General features: G+C 39.4%; 1 protein-coding gene across 1 annotated transcript in view; it reads left to right on the forward strand.

The window, feature by feature from the left end:
• SLC39A8 (solute carrier family 39 member 8) overlaps positions 1-19,174 on the forward strand; it is an 87,952-nt gene extending 68,778 nt beyond the window's left edge. The window contains exons 3-8 of the mRNA XM_019525874.1: positions 1,737-1,906; positions 3,982-4,104; positions 4,588-4,755; positions 12,943-13,150; positions 13,706-13,890; positions 17,946-19,174. Coding sequence (XP_019381419.1) covers positions 1,737-1,906; positions 3,982-4,104; positions 4,588-4,755; positions 12,943-13,150; positions 13,706-13,890; positions 17,946-18,095 — 1,004 coding nt within the window. The 3' untranslated portion in view covers positions 18,096-19,174. The remainder of the gene's footprint in view (positions 1-1,736; positions 1,907-3,981; positions 4,105-4,587; positions 4,756-12,942; positions 13,151-13,705; positions 13,891-17,945) is intronic.
• Positions 19,175-19,360: the final 186 nt, after the last annotated feature.

Consider the following 19,360-nt stretch of genomic DNA (forward strand, 5'->3'; position numbering starts at 1 on the left):
GTATTTATTGGCTTTCAGGTGCTTTCACTGATAGGGTCTGAGGAACAGACTTTCTCTTGGAATTGACCCTCTAGGAAGATTTTTTATAGGAAAGGATATTTTCTAGAACAAATTGCTTCCCTTGTCTCTGAAGTCAGAGAAGCTTCTACACACAAACACAACATGAAGAGGCTCCATGCAGGCTGGCATCAAGCTGAAGAGTAAGAACCTGGAGGTATTTGCTACATGTGGTTCTTTCTATCTCTTGGTGCTTGGTACAGCTGATTCCTAGCAACACTAAGGGACTTGCATAGCTAGAGAACAGAACAGAACAGGCTGCTTTATGAATTCCCTAGTGATAAACAGTTTTTTCCCACTCTTTTAGAAGGTCAGCTCCATTGTGTTTTGTATGTGAATTTATCCTTCTGGTGCATGGGATTATAGGCTCACAGTTCTTAAAATGAAGTCAGAATTTTAGAGTTTATATCATGTCCTATCATGCAACATCCATGCAGAAGTGCTACTCACTAAAAGTTGTGAAGTTACATGAGGTCTTAACCCAAGATTTTATGTAATTAAAGAATAATTAAAACTTTCTGGGCTAGATTCCCCAATTGGTAGAATTTAGCAGAGTTTCATTGACTTAAAAAAAGAAGTACTGATTATACCAGCTGAGAACCAGCACATTTTTGTTATTAATTTCCTCATAACATTGTAATCTTACAGGAAAGAGCACTAGTGAAAAAATAGATTATTACTGATAAAAAAAAAAAATTACAAATGAAAAAATGGATCATTCCACTGTCTCCTATGGTCCTGGATCATTCTCTTTTTATAATGGAAAATGATACATCTGTTCAAAAGCTATCTGTTTTTCAAGGCTAGATAGGTAGCAACTCTTTCAGAAAACCTTTATCTATACTCCAAACAGGAATACTTGAAACAGCAAAAGAAGAATGGAACTGGAAACTGCAAGTCCCTACTTAATGTTTCATAGAAATTTTTCCTGTAAAAAGGGTAATGATGTGAGGGGAGGCAAGGAATTCAGCCACAACAATTATGAAATCTCCCCCACGCTACCTACTGTCCAGAGTGGTGCAGCAGGGGCAGGGGGAGGAGCCACTGGAGGTGGGGGGAGCTAAGCAGTACCCAGGTGGCTGGCTGCAGCTGCACTGGGAGCAGCCCTGTGGGGAAGCTCTGTGCACTGGCCAGCATGCAGCCATAGGTGGGTGCAGGCAGGAGTGCAGCGCAGGCTGTTCTGGCTGGGAGTGGGTGTAGCTGGCTCTGTGCAGAACACCGAGGGGGGCACCCATGGGCTGACTGCAATCAGTTGGCAGTGCCCACCTGTGGGCCAGGTCTGGACCATGGGCCATATTTTGTCTACCCCTGGTATACCTCAAACTAATGCCATGACTGTCCTGGTTGTTGTTCTGTCTTTTTAGGCATTGGTCCTGATTTTTCATTGCCTCTAACTAATTTAAAGGAGCTAAGAATTTGTCTGAGTAAAGCCCAGACCTCAGACTACCTCCATGAGCTGGCCAGTCCCAGATAGGAACTAATCATTCGTAATATTTCAGTTTCATTGCTGTCATATCCTTAAACTTACAATTATATCCTATATTTGTACATTCTGATTTTAACTGGTGGAAAAAGATTTGTAAACTATTTTGCTTGCTGTCAATTTAGCTGTTAGAAACAAAACTGAAATGGATAGTATACTAAAATATTTGGTATATCTGTTGTTTTCTCATCCACAGTTTGGGGTTTTGGATTCCTGGCTGTGACTATCATTAGTCTTGCATCACTTCTGGGATTGGTCTTAACTCCTCTCTTAAAGAAACCGTATTTCCCCAAGATTTTAACATATTTTGTGGGCTTGGCCATTGGGACTCTCTTTTCTAATGCAATTTTCCAGCTCATCCCAGAGGTAAGGAAGGAGTCTCATTGTTTATGGCACTTGCATGTTTCCAAAGTATAGTGATTTGTGAAGTGTGGGCTCTGATCTGCTAGAAAGTTGTGATCAGATTTCAGGGGGTCCTGAAATCATGGGAAGTTACAAACAAGTTCCTTGTGACAAACCCCGCTTATCAGTGGTGACAGTGGTCCCTGCTAAACAGGTTCAGGACAGGCCAGGGCCCCTGCGCAGCCAACCTTCACCTCCCATTGTGCACTTGTGGAGAGATGCAAACAACGCCATGCATCACCAAGGTGTATCCTCTCTACAAACTAAAAACTTCGAACTCAGCTAACGAGGAGGTTATTTTTTGGCTTTGCAGATTTGCATTCGCTAATAAATAAAATAAATAGAACATCATTTGTATGGTGAGATGGGTAGGGTGTACCCACATTTTCCTTTCTTGTAACATGGGATAGGTTGAGGGCCACTGTACTATAATATGCTTTTCCTCCCAGAGAAAGAAAGAAATGCTTTAGAGTAAATCCAGCCTGGTGTAACTGAATGGAATATAATTTTAATAGTATTGAAGTTAGCCAGTTTTGAAGCTAATCCACTGCCCCTTGCATGTAATAGTCATTGGATAAAGAGCAGCACAGAGGGGGAGTTTCTGTGCAGGTGGGAGGCAGGGGCTGAAGCTAGCACCCCAAGCTTATTTCCTTCTCTGTTCTCTCTGAGCCACATATTTTCCCACTTGCTCTCTTCCTCTCAGGCCCTCATATTTCCCACTCTTGGTTGCCCAGGTGGTCAGGTTCAAAAGGAGCACCAGAGAGAGGCCTGGATTATGTCTAGCCTGGTGTGTGGTAATCAGAACACTGTGCTGGGAAGAGTGAGATGTAGGTTCAGATCCCTTCTGGGAAAGGGAAACCTAGAATCTGGCTCTCCAGGTTCTGGGTGAGGGTCCTCCTCCTCCTCTAGAGTCTACTATTGACTAGTCAAGTTATTTTTGGCTTACTGCATGTTCTTAACTTAGGTGCAAGGTGTCTCTAGAATGGGCATGCATACATAGACATGTAGCCACCCAGCCAGGGCCTAACCTACTGCTCATATATGCTCTATGCTGGGTTTTTGGTTGTAGCTGTGTTGGTCTGAGGACATAGGCAGGCAAGGTTCTTTGAGTAAATGTGATTAGTTTTTATTAGACCAACTGAGTAGTTGGAAAAAAGTTTTTAGCTAGCTTTCAGGCGCTGTTACCCTTCTTCAGGCAGAGGGAGTCTCTGCTGTTCTGAGACTCCAAGAAATGAGAAAAGCTAAAAGTGTGGCAAGATGTCAGTGAGAATGTAAATAGATAGAAATTAGGCAAACAAATGGTAAAGCAGAGAGGTAAAGCAAGAGAGGGGAGGGGGAAGAGAAAGAGAGCCGGGGAAAAAAGGCTAAAGGGAGACATTACAGTGATAGAATACAAGGTGGAAAAGAGGCTGTCAGTGAAAAAGAATAGTTGGAGATCAGGAATACGAATGAGAGAAGCTCAAAGTGTGAGAGGATATAGTGAAAATATAAATAGGTAGAAAGGAGAAACAAAAGGTAAAGCAGGTGGAAAAAAGGCCTCTTTCTTACCCGGTATTACTTCTGTAATATTTCCCTTTGGCCTTTTTTTTCCCCGACTCCCTATGCCTGAAGAAGGGTGACTGCACCCGAAAGCTTGTTAAGAACTTTTCCCCAAGTACTTAGTTGGTCTAGTAAAAGATATTGTATCTACTCAAAAGAACCTTGCCTGCCTGTATGCTCTATGTGCACACATTTATGTCTCCAAGACTGCAGGGGTAAAAGAAGTGTAACTTGTGCATAAGTGCCAAAAACACCACATACAAGGCTAAAAAGCTGCTATTTAGATGTTTAAAAGGAAAGGGCATACTTGTTTTGAAAATGACATTTGCACTCCACATGTTACATTCTAGCAGATTACAGCAGAATAAAAATTAGGCCTACTTATATGTTTGTAATAATTTAGGACCCACTGAAGCTAATGGGTGGTCGTGTTGTATTTTACTCCTAAAATGAACTAAGTCTGTTGACTAACTTTGAGTTGCCATTACATTCTTTCTTAGGCATTTGGATTTGATCCCAAAATAGATAACTATGTTGAGAAAGCAGTAGCTGTGTTTGGTGGATTCTATATTCTCTTCTTTGTGGAAAGGATTCTTAAGATGGTATTGAAGATCTATGGCCAGGTAAGTAATGGGGCTGCTGCATAGAATAGTTCTGATGTATGCCAGTAAGCTGTTGGTCTGTATACATTGCAGTGGCAGCATGTTCAAGCAGGGATGTTCCTGAGCTTACCCAGATCACATTAGGGGGACTGTCTTACGCATCTTCTCAAGATGCCCCCAGTTCAATCAGCCCCTGTCATTGGAGACCGCGTGGGCCATAATGCATAAAATTCCTGTGGGAACTGCATTGATTGGTTACAGGGAAAAGAAATACTGGAAAGTGCTTAATACATTTTTAGTTGGGGGGAATTTAACAGCCAGAAGGAACGAAGTAAAAACAGCACTATTTGACCAGGCAGCTTTCCATTAATAACTATCAAATGCTACTTGGAAAATAAATGTTAGGTTTGGGAAGGTTTGTCTAATATAATAAACACAAACATGTATGTCAATATAAATGCACAAGCTGTTGTTCTTATTATTGTTTGGGTTTTTTTTCACAAGGGTGACCACAATCACTTCGAAATTAATGAAAAGAATATTCCGCAGGATAATGGTAATCCACCAAAACTGGTGAAATCCAGCAACGGAGTCACATGCTATGCAAATTCAGCTGTAGTAGAGCCTAATGGAACTCTTTCCTATGACACTATCAGTGTGGATCCTGGTCAGGTATAGCCATTTTAATTTGTTATTTAATTTATTGTATCACAACTGCTTATATGGACTTATCCAGTAAGGAGAGTTAATGTAGGCTTCTATGAATGTTTTCTTTTGTTAACTTTTAGCTTATAACTCACTTGTGCAGTATGAACAAGCTGCAGTTTTGGCAAGCTAGCAAATGTGATGATTATTTTTTGTTAGCTGCCAAATAAACCAGCATGTAGCGAAGTTATCAGAAGAAGAGCATGAATCAATATTTTGCCAGTTTATTTGGTTTTCTTTTTAAAAGGTCTCTAAGTGATACAGCACTGCAGATGTGAAATGATCATGATGAATTTCTGCTTCTTCAGTCAGTCAACCTCCAACCAGAGGTCTCAGAGATATGTCCTGGCCCCATTAATCTCAGTGTATGTATGGGCTCTACAGTTTGAAACTGACACTTTTGTTCATCTTCATTTATACATCTTCAGTCTCCATTGCACATGACATTATTCTGGCCTATTGTGCTAGTCCAGGAGGGTTGGGTACAATAGGGCATGGGGATAAGGTGCAAGCTTAACCCTCAGTTTAAGTTTTCTGCTGTATGTATTAGAGCTCTCTTATATCATGCTCTCTCCCATGCATATTCTGTTTCTTTCTGCTACTTGGCCCATCTTCCAAATATGGTCCCTGGCCAATTTAGGAAGTAGATGAAATCAGAAGGAGAAGAGTACTGTACTTCTGAGCTTCCCTTTTCTTTCTCTTCTCTTAACACTACCAGGAGGTCATGCTGAGAAGCAAGCCATTGCTAATGTTGGGTATCCGTTCTTAAAGAAAATGGTAGTATTGAAATGGCCTTTTTTCTCTAGTTTTTGTCATCCAGTCACTGCATGGACTTTCATGTAGCTGCTGCATAGTGACTGTCTCCCCTGTTCCTCACTGAACTGTATTGAGCAGCACAACAGAAGGATGGAAGTGGGACAGGAGGGAGATGTAGGAAATGGCTGAAAGAGCTATTTATGCATAATGAAACACTCATTTCCCAGGTTTGGAGCTCTGGGAGATGAGGATCTGGTGCACACAATTTTAGTGATTAAGAAAATTCTTTCAAACTCTTAAAAATGCTAAGTCTGGCACAACATAAACCTACATGCTGAAAATCCTTGTTGAAGATTACTTTTGAGGCCTGCATTCACCCTTACCTCAGAGCTGGCCCCAAAGAGTAATGTTCAGTAGGTTTCTTCAGTATACTGGATTTAAAGCATAGCAGGTTTAACATTATTAGCTAAATAATTAACATTGTACATTGGGATTGCCTTTGCCTTTGTTCTACAAGGTTTCTGTTACTATTCCCATCTGGCCTCACATTGACAGTGGGAATGCATGTGAACTGGGCTGAGAAACTGCAGAATTAAACACACAGCCCAGAGAAATATCTGGAACCTATAGCTGTAAAATGAAGATGCTAGTTACAGAGCCTACAATGGCACCACAACCTTGGGCAAGGGGAGACCATGAACTTACATAACAGGCTTATGATATTTGTAGTATGCTTTTCTGTCCCAAGTGGTGACAGTGGCACTGCTTTTCTTCCAAATGGATGGCTCCACAGGCTGGCATCTGTGGAGTTATAATTTACACTTTTTTGTATTGGTGCCAGCAAATCTGTCCCCTAGAGCTGACATTTCACCTTGATGTATACATACAAAAAGACTTTTGGCTGTCTCGGAGGCTCTAAGTTCACTGTTTCAAAGGTGGTTTATGCATTATGGTTGGTATTTATGAGGGATCCGTTTGCCATAGGCTGACATGCATGTACTAAAATTTTAATGTATCATAGCAATGTAAAGCTTGTTAGAGTGGATAAACTGTGTACAGTGAGGAGAGCTCATCACATAGGCTTTTAAAGGAAGTGATAGTAGGCTGCCTGTGCTAAAATGCACTGGTTGCTTTCATCCACCAGGACAGTAGGTATCCTTCTTTTAATGTTTGAACAGACTGTCTGTCAGGATCACTATAAATATTTAATTAGCCACATACTTTTAACTTTCACTTGCGACAGTAACTTCAACCATGGAAACCTCTTGTGTGCCTCAAATTCCTTTTTACAATGCAGTAAAATTATATGTTTAAAAAATAATGGTGTTGTGGAAATGTTGCTCCAGAGACAAAATACTCCCAAGGTCTGTGTTACAAAACAAACAAAGGCTAGAGTTGTCTATAAAATGTTACAACGGTCTTTATCAGCACCCATGTGTGTGTGTTGTCTCATTCCTTCTAGCTCCTGGGGTGCTTCCAAAGCACAGCAAAGAAATGCTGTGACTTTTCTTTCAGTTTTAGATCTAGTGTTCAGTTTTTATCTGTGTGAAGGAAGAAGTGTAGTGAAGGAGGTACTACTCCCCAAATAGACTTAGGACCCTGTGTCCATTGCCTTGTTGAAGTTGAGGGTAAGAGGGAGGCTTAAGGGAGCTGAACTGTATACAAAATGATGGTGAAATAGGAAGACTATTTTATAAGCCTTTGTCTATAAAATAAAATGTAGAGGTGTAATAGTGTAGAACTTTCCCTTTATAATACCTGACATTTTGTAAGCCAGCTATGTAAGTCCAGTGGGATTGCTTGGCACGTATGCTATCACAGGAGAGTGCATGCTAGGGCAGTTTAGCAGGGATGGATATGACAATTTTCTCATGTAGCCCATACATTTGTAAGGGAATATCTTCAGTGTCCCTTTATACTGGCTGTTGAGAATATCCACCTGTATTGGAATTTATTTCCTAACCTTGGTAGGGCATGCAATTAAATAATCTTTTGTTCATAAGATACTATTGGAAGAGTAATATCCTGGTACTCTATACATGTGTAAAAAGCCAACACGTTATCATTTAAGTATGATAAAGAAAGGACTGGAACAGCCAGGGCAAGCATTAGTATATTTTAGAGGTCACAATATAACGACCAGACAACTAGTTTATGAGGAACTCATCATGTTTCCCCTTGCCTGGAACACTGTGGTTCTCTGAGAACCCACACTCAAATTTGAACCTCCAGTTGTTTCTACCTTTTTAAAGAATCATAGAATCAAAGAAAAGTAGGGCTGGAAGGGACCTGTAGATGCCATCTGATTCAATCCTCTGCCTGAGGCAGGATCATCCCTATTCAAACTCTATCCCAAGCAAATCCTTGTCTAACCTATTACTAAAAATGCACAGGTAACTCTTCCACACAACCAAAATGCATAGTGCCCTAACCTGCCACAATAAAGCAGGGTGGTGATAATGGTGGCCAATGTCCTGCTGTTGCAGTGTTTGTTAAAATATGCTTGAGCGATCCAAGGAAGAGGGTGACATCCTGCACTACAAAGGAAGGCAAAAACCCACACAGCATGTCCCCATGAGCAGGAACGTGCACTTTCTTGGGGACAAATAGCAGTGTCACATATTTGTCTTGCTGCTATGTGTCCCCAGGCACATCCCTGCATGTGTGCTCTGGCACGTGGCAAGTTGCCGTGGGTGAGGTAGGGGAGGCTGGGGCCAGCACCTGGGCTGTCTCCAGCAGTCTTACCTGGAGTTCTGTGGGCCTCCCAGGGTAGCAGCAGCGGCAACCTGGCTGCTTGGAGCCTGGCTGGCAGCCAGAGTATGGCTCTGGTTTCTGGCAGCTGCCTTGTGCTCTATACTGCTTTTTTTGTGGCAGGTGTTTTTTTTTTTTTTTAACACTGGGAGCTTGCTGCGCTGCAAATTAGCAGTGCAGCAAATGCATGCACATGGATTATGTGTGGTTTGCAGGGTCGCAAATGTGTTTCCACAGCCAAAGCTGCACGTGTGCATTTGGGGGACATGCCCATGCTGTCCATACCAATCTGACCATGGAGTAAAATTTCTTCCAGACCCCAATGAAGCAGGTATTCTCTTTAATGTATCAAGAGAGAAAAAATCATATGGAAATCTATACTAGTTCCTTGAACTCTACACAATGAAAATTACGTAAAAAGAAGGAAAAATCAAGTCATACAAAACTCCACAAAGCACAAAACACCCTCCAGCTCACTGAAGTAAGTGTCAGTCCCATTCTTAAACAGTCTGACAATCTTTCCAGCCTTCAAATGGCATCTTGGTACCAAATTATTAAATCTCTTCCAGCACATGTAAAAGATACTATATGTGCCTTATTCATAGATGAGATATTTCAATTTTGGCAAAGCATGTGGATCTGACATTTCCCTTAGTCATGCCTCTGCAGTGCCACTGATTTCACTGGGAGTTTCCACTGAGGTAAGTGAGAACAAAAAATGGGTTTTTTAATTTTGTCACTCTTGATAGAGGATATATTTTTATTTCCAAATTAATAATACATTTTCAATCATTCACACCTACTGTGCCCTGGAAACTTTGTACCTACAACTATTCAACACACCCCATGCTAGCATGAAGAATAGGCCATTTAAAGCTTGAATGCAAAATTGGTATGTACAAATGTTTTTGCATTCACATATTTTATGGGGAGTGATTACAATGTAATTTAACAAACTATGAGCCCAATAATTTCCACAGCAAAGTCTTTCCAGAGTACACAGAACCCATCCTTTCAGTGAATTCTTCACTATTTCTTGGGTGATTGTGTTCTGAGACAAGAAGAGATCAGCAGGCCTCAATAAAAACTATAATAATATTTGTAAAATAAAGATAGGAGAACAAGGGTTGGTAATGTGTCTTTTTAAAATATGATTGCCTGAGATTAGTGTTGCTGTCTTTCAGTGAATAGTTGCCATTTTTTTTTTTTTATCAGCAAGAACAAGGCACTTACCTAATATAATGTCATGTGGCTTTGTAAGTGACCCCAGAGGCTACAAAATTCTTGATCCACTGGTTTCCCAGGTAATACATTATTCAAAAAGAAAATCTCTGTGTAGCTGCAAGCACTATATTCTCAGCAGAGCTAGAAATGTGTCAATGAGACATACTTTTGACAGAAGTCAGCACAATCTACAAAGTAAATCCTCAGTGAATTTTTGGACAATTTGAAGAAAGCATACCAGGAAAAAGATAAAATATGGAAGTAAAAAATCTAACAAAAAAACTGAGGCACAGGTGAAAGAGCTTGTGGACTCTAGCCCTATTAAATAACAGGGTGTTTGGGTTATTTGAAATTTGAAGTCTAACTTCTGAAGATCTATAATTACGAGGTTTCCTTTTCCCACTAATTCTCTGCTAGTTTTATCCTGCTGGCTTTCCTTTAATGATAATTCCCCACAGAAGGTGAAGCTGATATTACTCATGCGTTTTTTGGCATTACTAGAGAGGATCACCTGTGATTGAGCAGCATATGTTCAATGGAATTCCAATCAGCCACCAAAGCCTTGAAGTTATTGGTTATTTGATTAATAACATTTCAGGTTATTTCATCTGAAGTTATTTCATCTGAAGTTGGGCTGGAAGGCAAGGCCACATGCTTTACACTTTAGGTGGTAAAGATTATCTACCTGTTTTATTTATGCTGATTATAATGGTATACATTTAGGCAGTAATTTTGTTGCAAGATAGCAGATAGTCCATGCTTGATTTGAGAGCATTAAACTCAGTTAAATAATTTTTAAACATAATAAAATTTAAGTAGATTGGAACACCAAAGCACCTTGGGGTGCCTTGAAGTGCTTTCCTGGGTGCTGTGGGTGCCATGTAATATTAGCACTGTTAGGTGTGCAAGTATGATTCACAAGATAAACCCAGTGATTTCAAATAGGAAATCTATCAAAATAGGAAATCTGTCAAACAGAAGTGCTTTTTTCGAATTCTTTAAAACTGAAGAATTGCTCTATTTGTCCAGAGTAAAAAATGAATGAAAGCTAGGAGCTTTTTCAAGACATTTTGTGAGGTATGCTTTGAGTCTAATAAGAGATGCCTTGTATCTAAAAAAAAAAAAAAGTTGAGAGTCACTGGCTTAAGCATGTGACAATCCACTGAAGTCAAACACATGCTTAAGTGATTTGTAGGGTCAGGGATATTGGTTTTAGCCATGTTGGTCTAAAAGCAAAGGAGATAAAACACTTGGGGTAGAGGTGACATCTTTTATTAGACCAACTAAATAGTAGCAACATTTTTTCTTTCTTTGTAAGCTTTCAAACTGAAACGCCCTTCCTCAGGCACAGGAGAATTCAAAGTTTGTAAAAGTTCTCCCAGAACTCACAGAACAATTTTTGTTAAAATGGACTGTTGTACCCAGAGGAAACCTACCATCTTTTAATTCCCCTGTGCAAGATGAAGTTTCATTTCTACCTGGGAAAACTTTTACAAACTTTGAATTCTCCTTTGCCTGAGGAAGGGTGCTTGGGGCCCAAAAGCTTGCAAAGAGAGAATTTTTTTTTTTGCAGGGTCAGGGCCTATAAGAACAGAAAGATATGGAAAAAATGGGTACAACTGACATATTGGGATCAGCATGGAAGTTGCCTATCTTTTTTTGCTACTTCTTTCATCTCATAAAACTATTACTCTTGCTTTTGGTATGTGCTGGTAGAGGCCATAATTACTTTATGGCAGGGGTTTTGAACCTTTTTAATAAGTGTATCCCCAGTTGCCCCCTTTTTTAGTAAGTGTAACCCCTGCGGGGTAGCGAGTGGTTGGACGTGGAGCACGGGTGGGGGGTGGTGGAGAGCGGCCAGACGCGCAGTGGGAGTGTGGTGAGCAGAAGCAGCATAGTGTCTGTATGGCCCTGCTCTTGCCCCGCCCCAGTCCTGCCCCTGTGAGGCAGTGGTGCGGGGTGGCTGTGCTCTGTCCCTGCCCGCCCCTGCGTACCCCCAGGGGTATGCATACCCCCAGTTGACAACACCAGCTTTACGGTATCTGTTGTAAATAGCCAAAGCTTTATCAGCTTCTGTTTTCAGTAGGGCAATGAGTATTTGGCTCAGAAATCCCTGACTTGAACTTTTGTCCTTTCCCAGGATAACCCTTGTATAATAGATTGTATTATTTCAGCTAAGAATATGGTGATTGGGATAAAATACAGGTCTATTGCTACTTAAGATAATGTAGTTATTAATTTTAGACTCTCGTTTACTAATCTTATATATTGTAATTTCCCAGTTATTCTTATCTTTCATGTATCAATATTAAACCATATTAAAAATTCTTTCTTTTGTAATTAAGAAGAATTTACTTTCTACAATTTTGTCTGTTTTTGTAGACAAAAATATGGGAATATGCTGTATGTTGGTTTTTTAAGGCATATTAAAAGAAAAAGAAAGCTATTTGTTTAATATGTATATTTACCCATTTCAACTACAAGCAATAGCTAATAGTTCATTTGCAAGAGCATTCCTTGTTTTATGTAAAAATATTATTGTACTTACACCTGGAATGCTACTACTTTATAAATATTAACTGGAAACATTGAGAAGACTATCAGATTGGACTATAAGAATTTTCTCAAAAAAGGATTTATTTATATCCCATTAAACTTAAGGTAATTTGCTTCTTTGTCTGCCAGAACTGTTTATTATTAAGTGGTGTCTGGTTTTTAACATACTTGACTTCTGGAGCATAAAATTGAGAGTCCTAATGTTCATTCTTTCTGTAACTGTTAGTAAGCTATTTTTTAACTTTGAAAATTTTATCAGCATGTAGGAAAATTACTGATTGAACCCTAAGCATATGAGTGGCAGTATTCAAAAATGCAAAATTACAGGAAAAAGAAGATATATGATGTTGCTGAATGGAAGTCTAGGCTCTTATACTAAGTTCCCAACACCATGGTATTTGTGTGCCTGTATAGGAGTATTGGGGCTCTTACATGATCAAGCCCCTTTTATTTCCAGTTTTATGATTCAAATCCAGTTTGGGTAGCTGGTACACTGAAGAGCCATCAGTCTCTATGTGAAAAAATTGTGCTGTCATTGGAGCTTCTGGTGGACTGGTGTGTGAATGGTAAAAGCTGCCATCAAAATTTTCATCCTAGAAAGCTATCTCAGCAGAAGGGCAGTGACCTGCCATTTCATAGCTGGGGAGGTGATTTGGGTCAAAGCATATAAACTCAGTGATATGGAAAAGCATGTGCTGCTGCTGCTGCTTGGCCAGTGTCTATTCCTTGGACAGAAAATATGGGTTTCTAAGATGAGCATTACATTACCTTTTTAGGAAATCAGATTTGTTTAACAATGGAAATGAAATTAACTGACTTATTTGCAGCAGTTTAGTGCTTCATGTCATTTTCATGCTGTTTCTCTAGGAAGAAAAAACCCAAAGTTGCTCATGTAAATGTTTTAAGGGACCCGCACTATCAGAGATTGGAACAATTGCCTGGATGATCACACTGAGTGATGCTTTACACAACTTCATTGATGGTCTGGCTATTGGTGCCTCCTTTACCTTGTCTCTTCTTCAGGGACTTAGTACATCCATAGCAATCTTATGTGAAGAGTTCCCTCATGAACTTGGTGAGGCATGTGCATTAATTAAGTTGTTTGTCAGATAATTGTATTGGAATGTTCCAGTCACATTAGTCCTTTCATAGACTCTGAAGCAGGGGTGGGCAAAATGTGGCCCATGGGCTGGATGCGGCCCACTAGGCCATTCTATCCGGCCTGCAGGGACCCTAAAAACTTTAGAAAATGAATGTTTATCTGCCCCTGGCTGCCTGTCATGCGGCCTTCAATGGCTTGCCAAAACTCAGTAAGTGGCCCTCCGCCCAAAATAATTGTCTGCCCCTGCCGTGAAGTGAGCTGTTGCTTACAAAAGTTTTATGCATCTCTGAGTTAGCTTGTCTATAAAGTGTAACTCTACCCTGCCTTCTGTCTGACTTCAGATTAACACTGCTAGTTACCTTTGACTGAAAAAATTATTCCAGTATTTAAATAAATATAAAAAAGTTAGCACTGGGTTGTAACATTTGTGTGATCTTACTGTAGTTCTTACAGATCCAGAATAGTCATGTAACATCATTTTCTAAATATGTTTTCCTTTTTGTTTTTTTGTTTTTTTTGTTTTTTTAGGAGATTTTGTCATTTTGCTTAATTCTGGAATGAGCACTCGCCAGGCTTTGTTTTTCAACTTCCTTTCAGCCTGCTCCTGCTACATTGGGCTGGCTTTTGGCATATTAGTGGGCAACAATTTTGCTCCTCACATCATCTTTGCATTAGCTGGTGGCATGTTCCTGTACATTTCTCTGGCAGATATGGTGAGATACAGTTCATTTTAATTAATTTATTTTTGCATAGGAATGTAAGACTTTTCACAGTAGAACATATTAATGGTCCATCCACTAGAATTTGGAATTCTCTCTCTGTGAGCTATGGCTGTATACACATGTTTAAATGACTTGGGAGAAGTCTCCTGGGTTTGTTCTCCTGAAAGAAGAATTTATCTGGAGATGCCTGAACAGACATTCAAATACTGAGCCCCTGAGGAGTAGAGAGTTTGCAGTGCTTTTGCTTTACAGCCAGGAGGCCCCTCTGCATACATCTCAGCTTGCTCTGCAGACTCCTTTAGTCTGCCTGGTAATAGGTGGTAGTAGTGTAGATGGCAGCCCTGATTGGCTGACCCAAACTGATCAGCATCATCTTGTCTCCCTGTAGCACAAAGTGGGACTGAGAGGGAGGCATATTCTGCTCCCTGCTTAGCTGGAGTAGCAGAGACCAGCTTGGGCAAAACATTGTCTCTTTGGGAGTGGGGAGGAGCAAAGCACTCTGCAATGCTGGAGGACTGTGGTTTTTGTCAGAAGAGTAAATTGTACAGACATTCACTTTGCCAGGAGAAACTCTCCTAGGGACAATTTAACCTTGGTTATTCCTAGGTTGTTTTTCACTTGGTGCTATACATTCAGCTAAAATAACAATAATAGCAGTGACGGAATATTTAGTAAAATTCCAGGATGAATGAATGAATTTGGTATCATAATTGTTGACTCAGTATGTGTTATGAGCTAACTTTTGCCCTTGTAACCAGATTGAGGCGGAGTATTTTTGTCAAGTAGTATATGTCATGAAAACGAGAGATTTGGAGGAAACAAAACTATTTATGAATTGAGTTATGTATTTTCAGATTTGAAAAAAAAGAGGGAGAAACTTTTTGAGAACATCAGAAATTTCATTTAAACATTTTTACAATTTTTTTTTTTTTACTTTTTGTTTCAAAACAGAATTTTTTTTGGAAAACTGATGAGTTAAAAACAGTTAAAGTTAATAACCTCAAAATAAAACATTTCTTTTTGGCTATTATGAATATTTTGGATTGACCCAAACCAAATTTGTTTTTAAACATCAGGAAACACAAAATAGCTGTTTTATATTTTAACAATTTTTCCTATTTTTTTTTTTTTTTTCTGTTCAGCCTCTGAGCTGAAAAATCCACCTCTGATTTTAACAGGACCCATGGCTTATCTATGTTTTTAAAAATAAAGTCTTAATAGGATAGATGGGTGAAGGAGGCAGCATTCAGTTGCAGATCAGGTTTAGACTGGCAACTGAGAGTAGGTTTTGAGTAATACAGTTTGGATTCAATGGCAGCAAAATCATGTTATTGTTCCTATGTAGAGATTTTATTACAAAATTGCAGAACTCTTTTAAGATTCATAAACTTCACCATCTCAGACTGAAATCTTGCAAGAACATATATGCCTATAAAATCTCATAAGTTGTTAATCAGATAGAATGCCGTCAGAGTTTTGAACCAGAATGGTGAGCGTAGGTTCACTAACTTGTTCTTTCTTCCTGGAGTTTGAAGAGACACTGGTGCTGCACCACAGTTTTGTTCCACTTCTGATTAATAGTTTAGTTCTATAGTCTAATTATGACCCAACAATCTGTGATTGCACAGGTAACACTAAAAGTCACTTTAGAGAAAAAACAGCATAGTAAACTATTTGCAATAGCTTAGTAGCCTCAAGAAGAAGTACTTCATTCCTGATGCTTTTAGTTTCCTGTCACTTCAAATGCTCTTTTATATGAAATCAGAGGTATAGCAGGGCAGCTCTGTGCTTGGATCAGCCATAGATTCATAGGAAAGCACAGGCTGCCACTGTGATAGTGGCTGTTTTTGCAGCCTTCCACAAAGGTAGTAACCAGGGCTGCTGCCCTGGTTTTCTCCCCTACCCCTCCACTTATGCTACCATATGAGATGATAAAGGCAAGTATTCTTGTAACATGAATAATAGATAACCTGAGTATCATGCAAAAATCAAGGAATTATTTGCTCATATGTAGTGTCTCAACATAAAATCATAATTACTAAGCCCGTTAAATAGGTAACATACCTGCCTCATCTGTTACTCTGTATTCTCTCTAGGTTTTCAGGTTGTGTCCATAACCCTGTATCTGGGGAAAAAAAAAAAAAAAAGTATTTTCTGTGAAAGCTGTGTAACAGAGATCTGTTGTTCTGCTTCTCTTCTGATTTTCACACTACTCTTCTCTGTCTTGAGGCAGGTAGGATTAATTAGAACTTCATTTCTTTCATCTGCTGGTCTCTCCTCTGTTCTGTTTCCATTAATGACATTCACACGTGGGTGGGAGAGGCTGTGCATGTCTCTTGGCATGCAGGAGTGGGTGAGGGTGAGTGTCTGAAGGCGGTATCAGAGAATCGGGTCTTGCCTAAGCATGGTCTCGTTCACTGTTATTCTTAGCTATCGTGAAAAAGACATGAAGAATGATGGGCTGATTACTGAAAGGGCTCTGTCTTCTGCTTCCCCTGGCCTCACTGTTGTTTGAGAGTTGCATTTCCTGTCAAGATAGTGTTTATCTTTGGAGATTATGAAAGGACAAGCAGTTTTTTGCCTGGATTGGCTACCACAAGCAGTACTTTATGCCCTTGAATGCCGTATCGTCATACAGGGTGCATCTACACGAGACGCTAAGTGCTCAGTAGTCTAATAACACTGTGCAGTAGTGTGCTAGGCAAACCCATACTGGTATGTTACTGAGCAGCAGTATTAAGCTACTGTGCAGTTTAGCATTTGAAAAACCTGTGCACTAGAGCTACTGCGCAGTAGCACGAGTTACTGCATATTGATTTAGTACTTGGTTATCCAAGTACTAAACTTAAAGTACCGTAACTACGGCCGATTAATGAACGAGTAGATGTACCTACAGAGAGTCTCCCAAGTTTTGGGGATTGCATTATCCAGTCTGACAGCATTTCCATTGACTCTGCTAGGAAGCTGGAGGAATTAGAATCATAGAAAATTAGGATGGGAAGGGACCTCAGGAGTCCATCTAGTCCAACACCCTGCTCAAAGCAGGACCATTCCCAACTAGATCATCCCACCCAAAGCTTTGCCTAGCTGGTTCTTAAGAACCTTCAAGGATGGGGAGTCCACAACTTCTCTGGGTAACCTGCTCCAGTGTTTTACTACCCTCCTAGTGAGAAAATTCTTTCTAATATTTACCCTAAACTTCCCTTCCTGCAACTTGAGACTGTTGCTGCTTGTTCCGTCATCTGCCACCATTGAGAAAAGTCTAGCTTCATCCTTTTTCGACACCTCCCCCGCCCTTCAGGTAGTTGAAGGCTGCTATTAAATCCCCTCAGTCTTTTTTTCTCTAGACTAAATAAGCCCAGTTCCCTCAGCCTCTCCTTATAAGTCATGTGCTCCAGCCCCCTCACCATTCAGTAATAGTAGGCTGCTTCATTCTTTTGTCCCATCATTTGGAAGGATCACACTCTTTCTTAGTACTACATATGTCTACTTAAAAATATATCAGTCTTCCCTTTATGCCATGGTAGTCCCTTGAGTGCATGTTACTAGTGATAAAGGGATAATTATCACTGCCACCATCACAAAGCCATCATTTTTACTTCCCTGGTTTTCCAGTAGGTTATTAGCCTATGTGGTATCTCACTGATATCAGGTGCTTCAGTTCAAAAGCCTATGTATATGTAAATATTATATCAATGCTGGAAGCATTTTATTTTATTTAATGTTATAATTTGTCAAGAAGTGATTAGCTTCTAATGATTTCTGGCCTAGTAGATAGACCTCCACAGACTCCTGGCACCAGATGGGGAAAGAGGTTTGAAGCTTGGTGACGTCTCAACAAGACAGACGACAGCAAAGGAGCATTTGTTGAATGACAGAAATTATAAAGGAGTTTTGGTGACCTATCTCTATGACTTCTCCCTTTTGCTAATTTTTTTGTTAGGATTTCTAATCTGTTGTTATTACAATGACTGACTTGAAATTCTCAGTTATAGATGCTTACCACAAGATGGCAACACTTACTTAAAAATATATATTTCTTCTAGTTCCCAGAGATGAATGACATGCTAAGAGAAGAAGTAACAGGAAGGAAAAAAGATTTAACCTTCTTCCTCATCCAGAATGCTGGTTTACTGACAGGATTTGCTGCTATACTACTGATTACCTTGTATGCAGGAGACATTGAGCTGGAATAATGTGACTGAAGATGTTACCAATAATGAAGACATTAAGTAAATTAAAAATGGAAGAACACTTGAAATCCATAAAGGGACTTTCAGTTCATCTGCTTGGTTTTAAACAATGACCTTGTTTTCTTCTGGAAACTACAGAAAATTAAATTCTCCTTTTAGGACTCCCAATTCAGTCCTATAAAGGGGATTTTCAGCTTCTACATATTACAGAAACCTGATTGAGATATTTGTATTTTAATTGAATACCTGCATAATGATAAAAAATAGCATTATATGTTCAATGGAATTAAGCAGCAGGCAATGCACATGTACTCCATATGACTCAGATTAAATGGAAGAGGGATTCCTTGAGAAGAACATCAATAAAGAAGACAATTGGTGAAGGCTCATGGCCTTATGCAAGTATTATGAAAGAAGAGAGCTATAAAACTGGCTAATTATAATGTGGTTTTTTTTGCAGGGTTTGCTTGTGTAACCCCTAAAAAAAAAAAAAAATCAAAATTATTTTAAATAGATATGAATTATGCTAAGATTTTAATTAGTAATTAACAGTGGAAGGAAAGATACCCAATTGCTGCTTTTCATCTTTTTTTTTTATGTGCACTAGGGGACTCTAGATTTATTTTGAGAGCCACATTTTTAATAAGTAAAAATATTATATTAAATGTATGGCAATTTGTGAATTTTATATCAATCTAAAGCCATTATGTAGCTTTAAATTTTACAAGCATTTTAATCTTGAATTGTTTGACCTTATTTTTTTATTCAGTTATATGTTAAATTCCTTGCAAACTACTCTAAAAAGAAAAATTTTGCCTTAATTTTGGAAGAACTGTAATTGCGAATATTGCCAAATAATGTTAAGAAAAAAATTAAAATCAATATTCAGGAGGCTTTCCTGTTGCATGTGTCTGTTCAGCGAAAAATATAGCTAGGAAAATATACATCTGAAAGGAGTAGCCCAATGTTTCTTGCACACTCAAAGTTTTACTGGATCATGTTGGATCCAAAATATTGTTTATAAGAGAGGTTCTTGCAAATAATACAACTCAATACATTATTGAGGGGATAAGTGAAAGAAATAAACACAACCTACACCCCAGAAATAAACACAACACTTCTTTTTAATTACCTTAATCTAGGACAGGGCTGCCCAGCTCGTGGGCTGTGAGAGGTTAAGTTGAATCCCATCAGGTTGGGCTTCTACATGGCTGCTGCTCTCCCCATTACTTCTGCAACTGTTGGAGGCATGGCTTTTTTGGGGCCTG

The sequence above is a fragment of the Gavialis gangeticus genome, unplaced genomic scaffold (assembly GCF_001723915.1).
Source record: "Gavialis gangeticus isolate Ggan-Ray unplaced genomic scaffold, GavGan_comp1, whole genome shotgun sequence".
NCBI classification, from domain to species: Eukaryota; Metazoa; Chordata; order Crocodylia; family Gavialidae; genus Gavialis; species Gavialis gangeticus.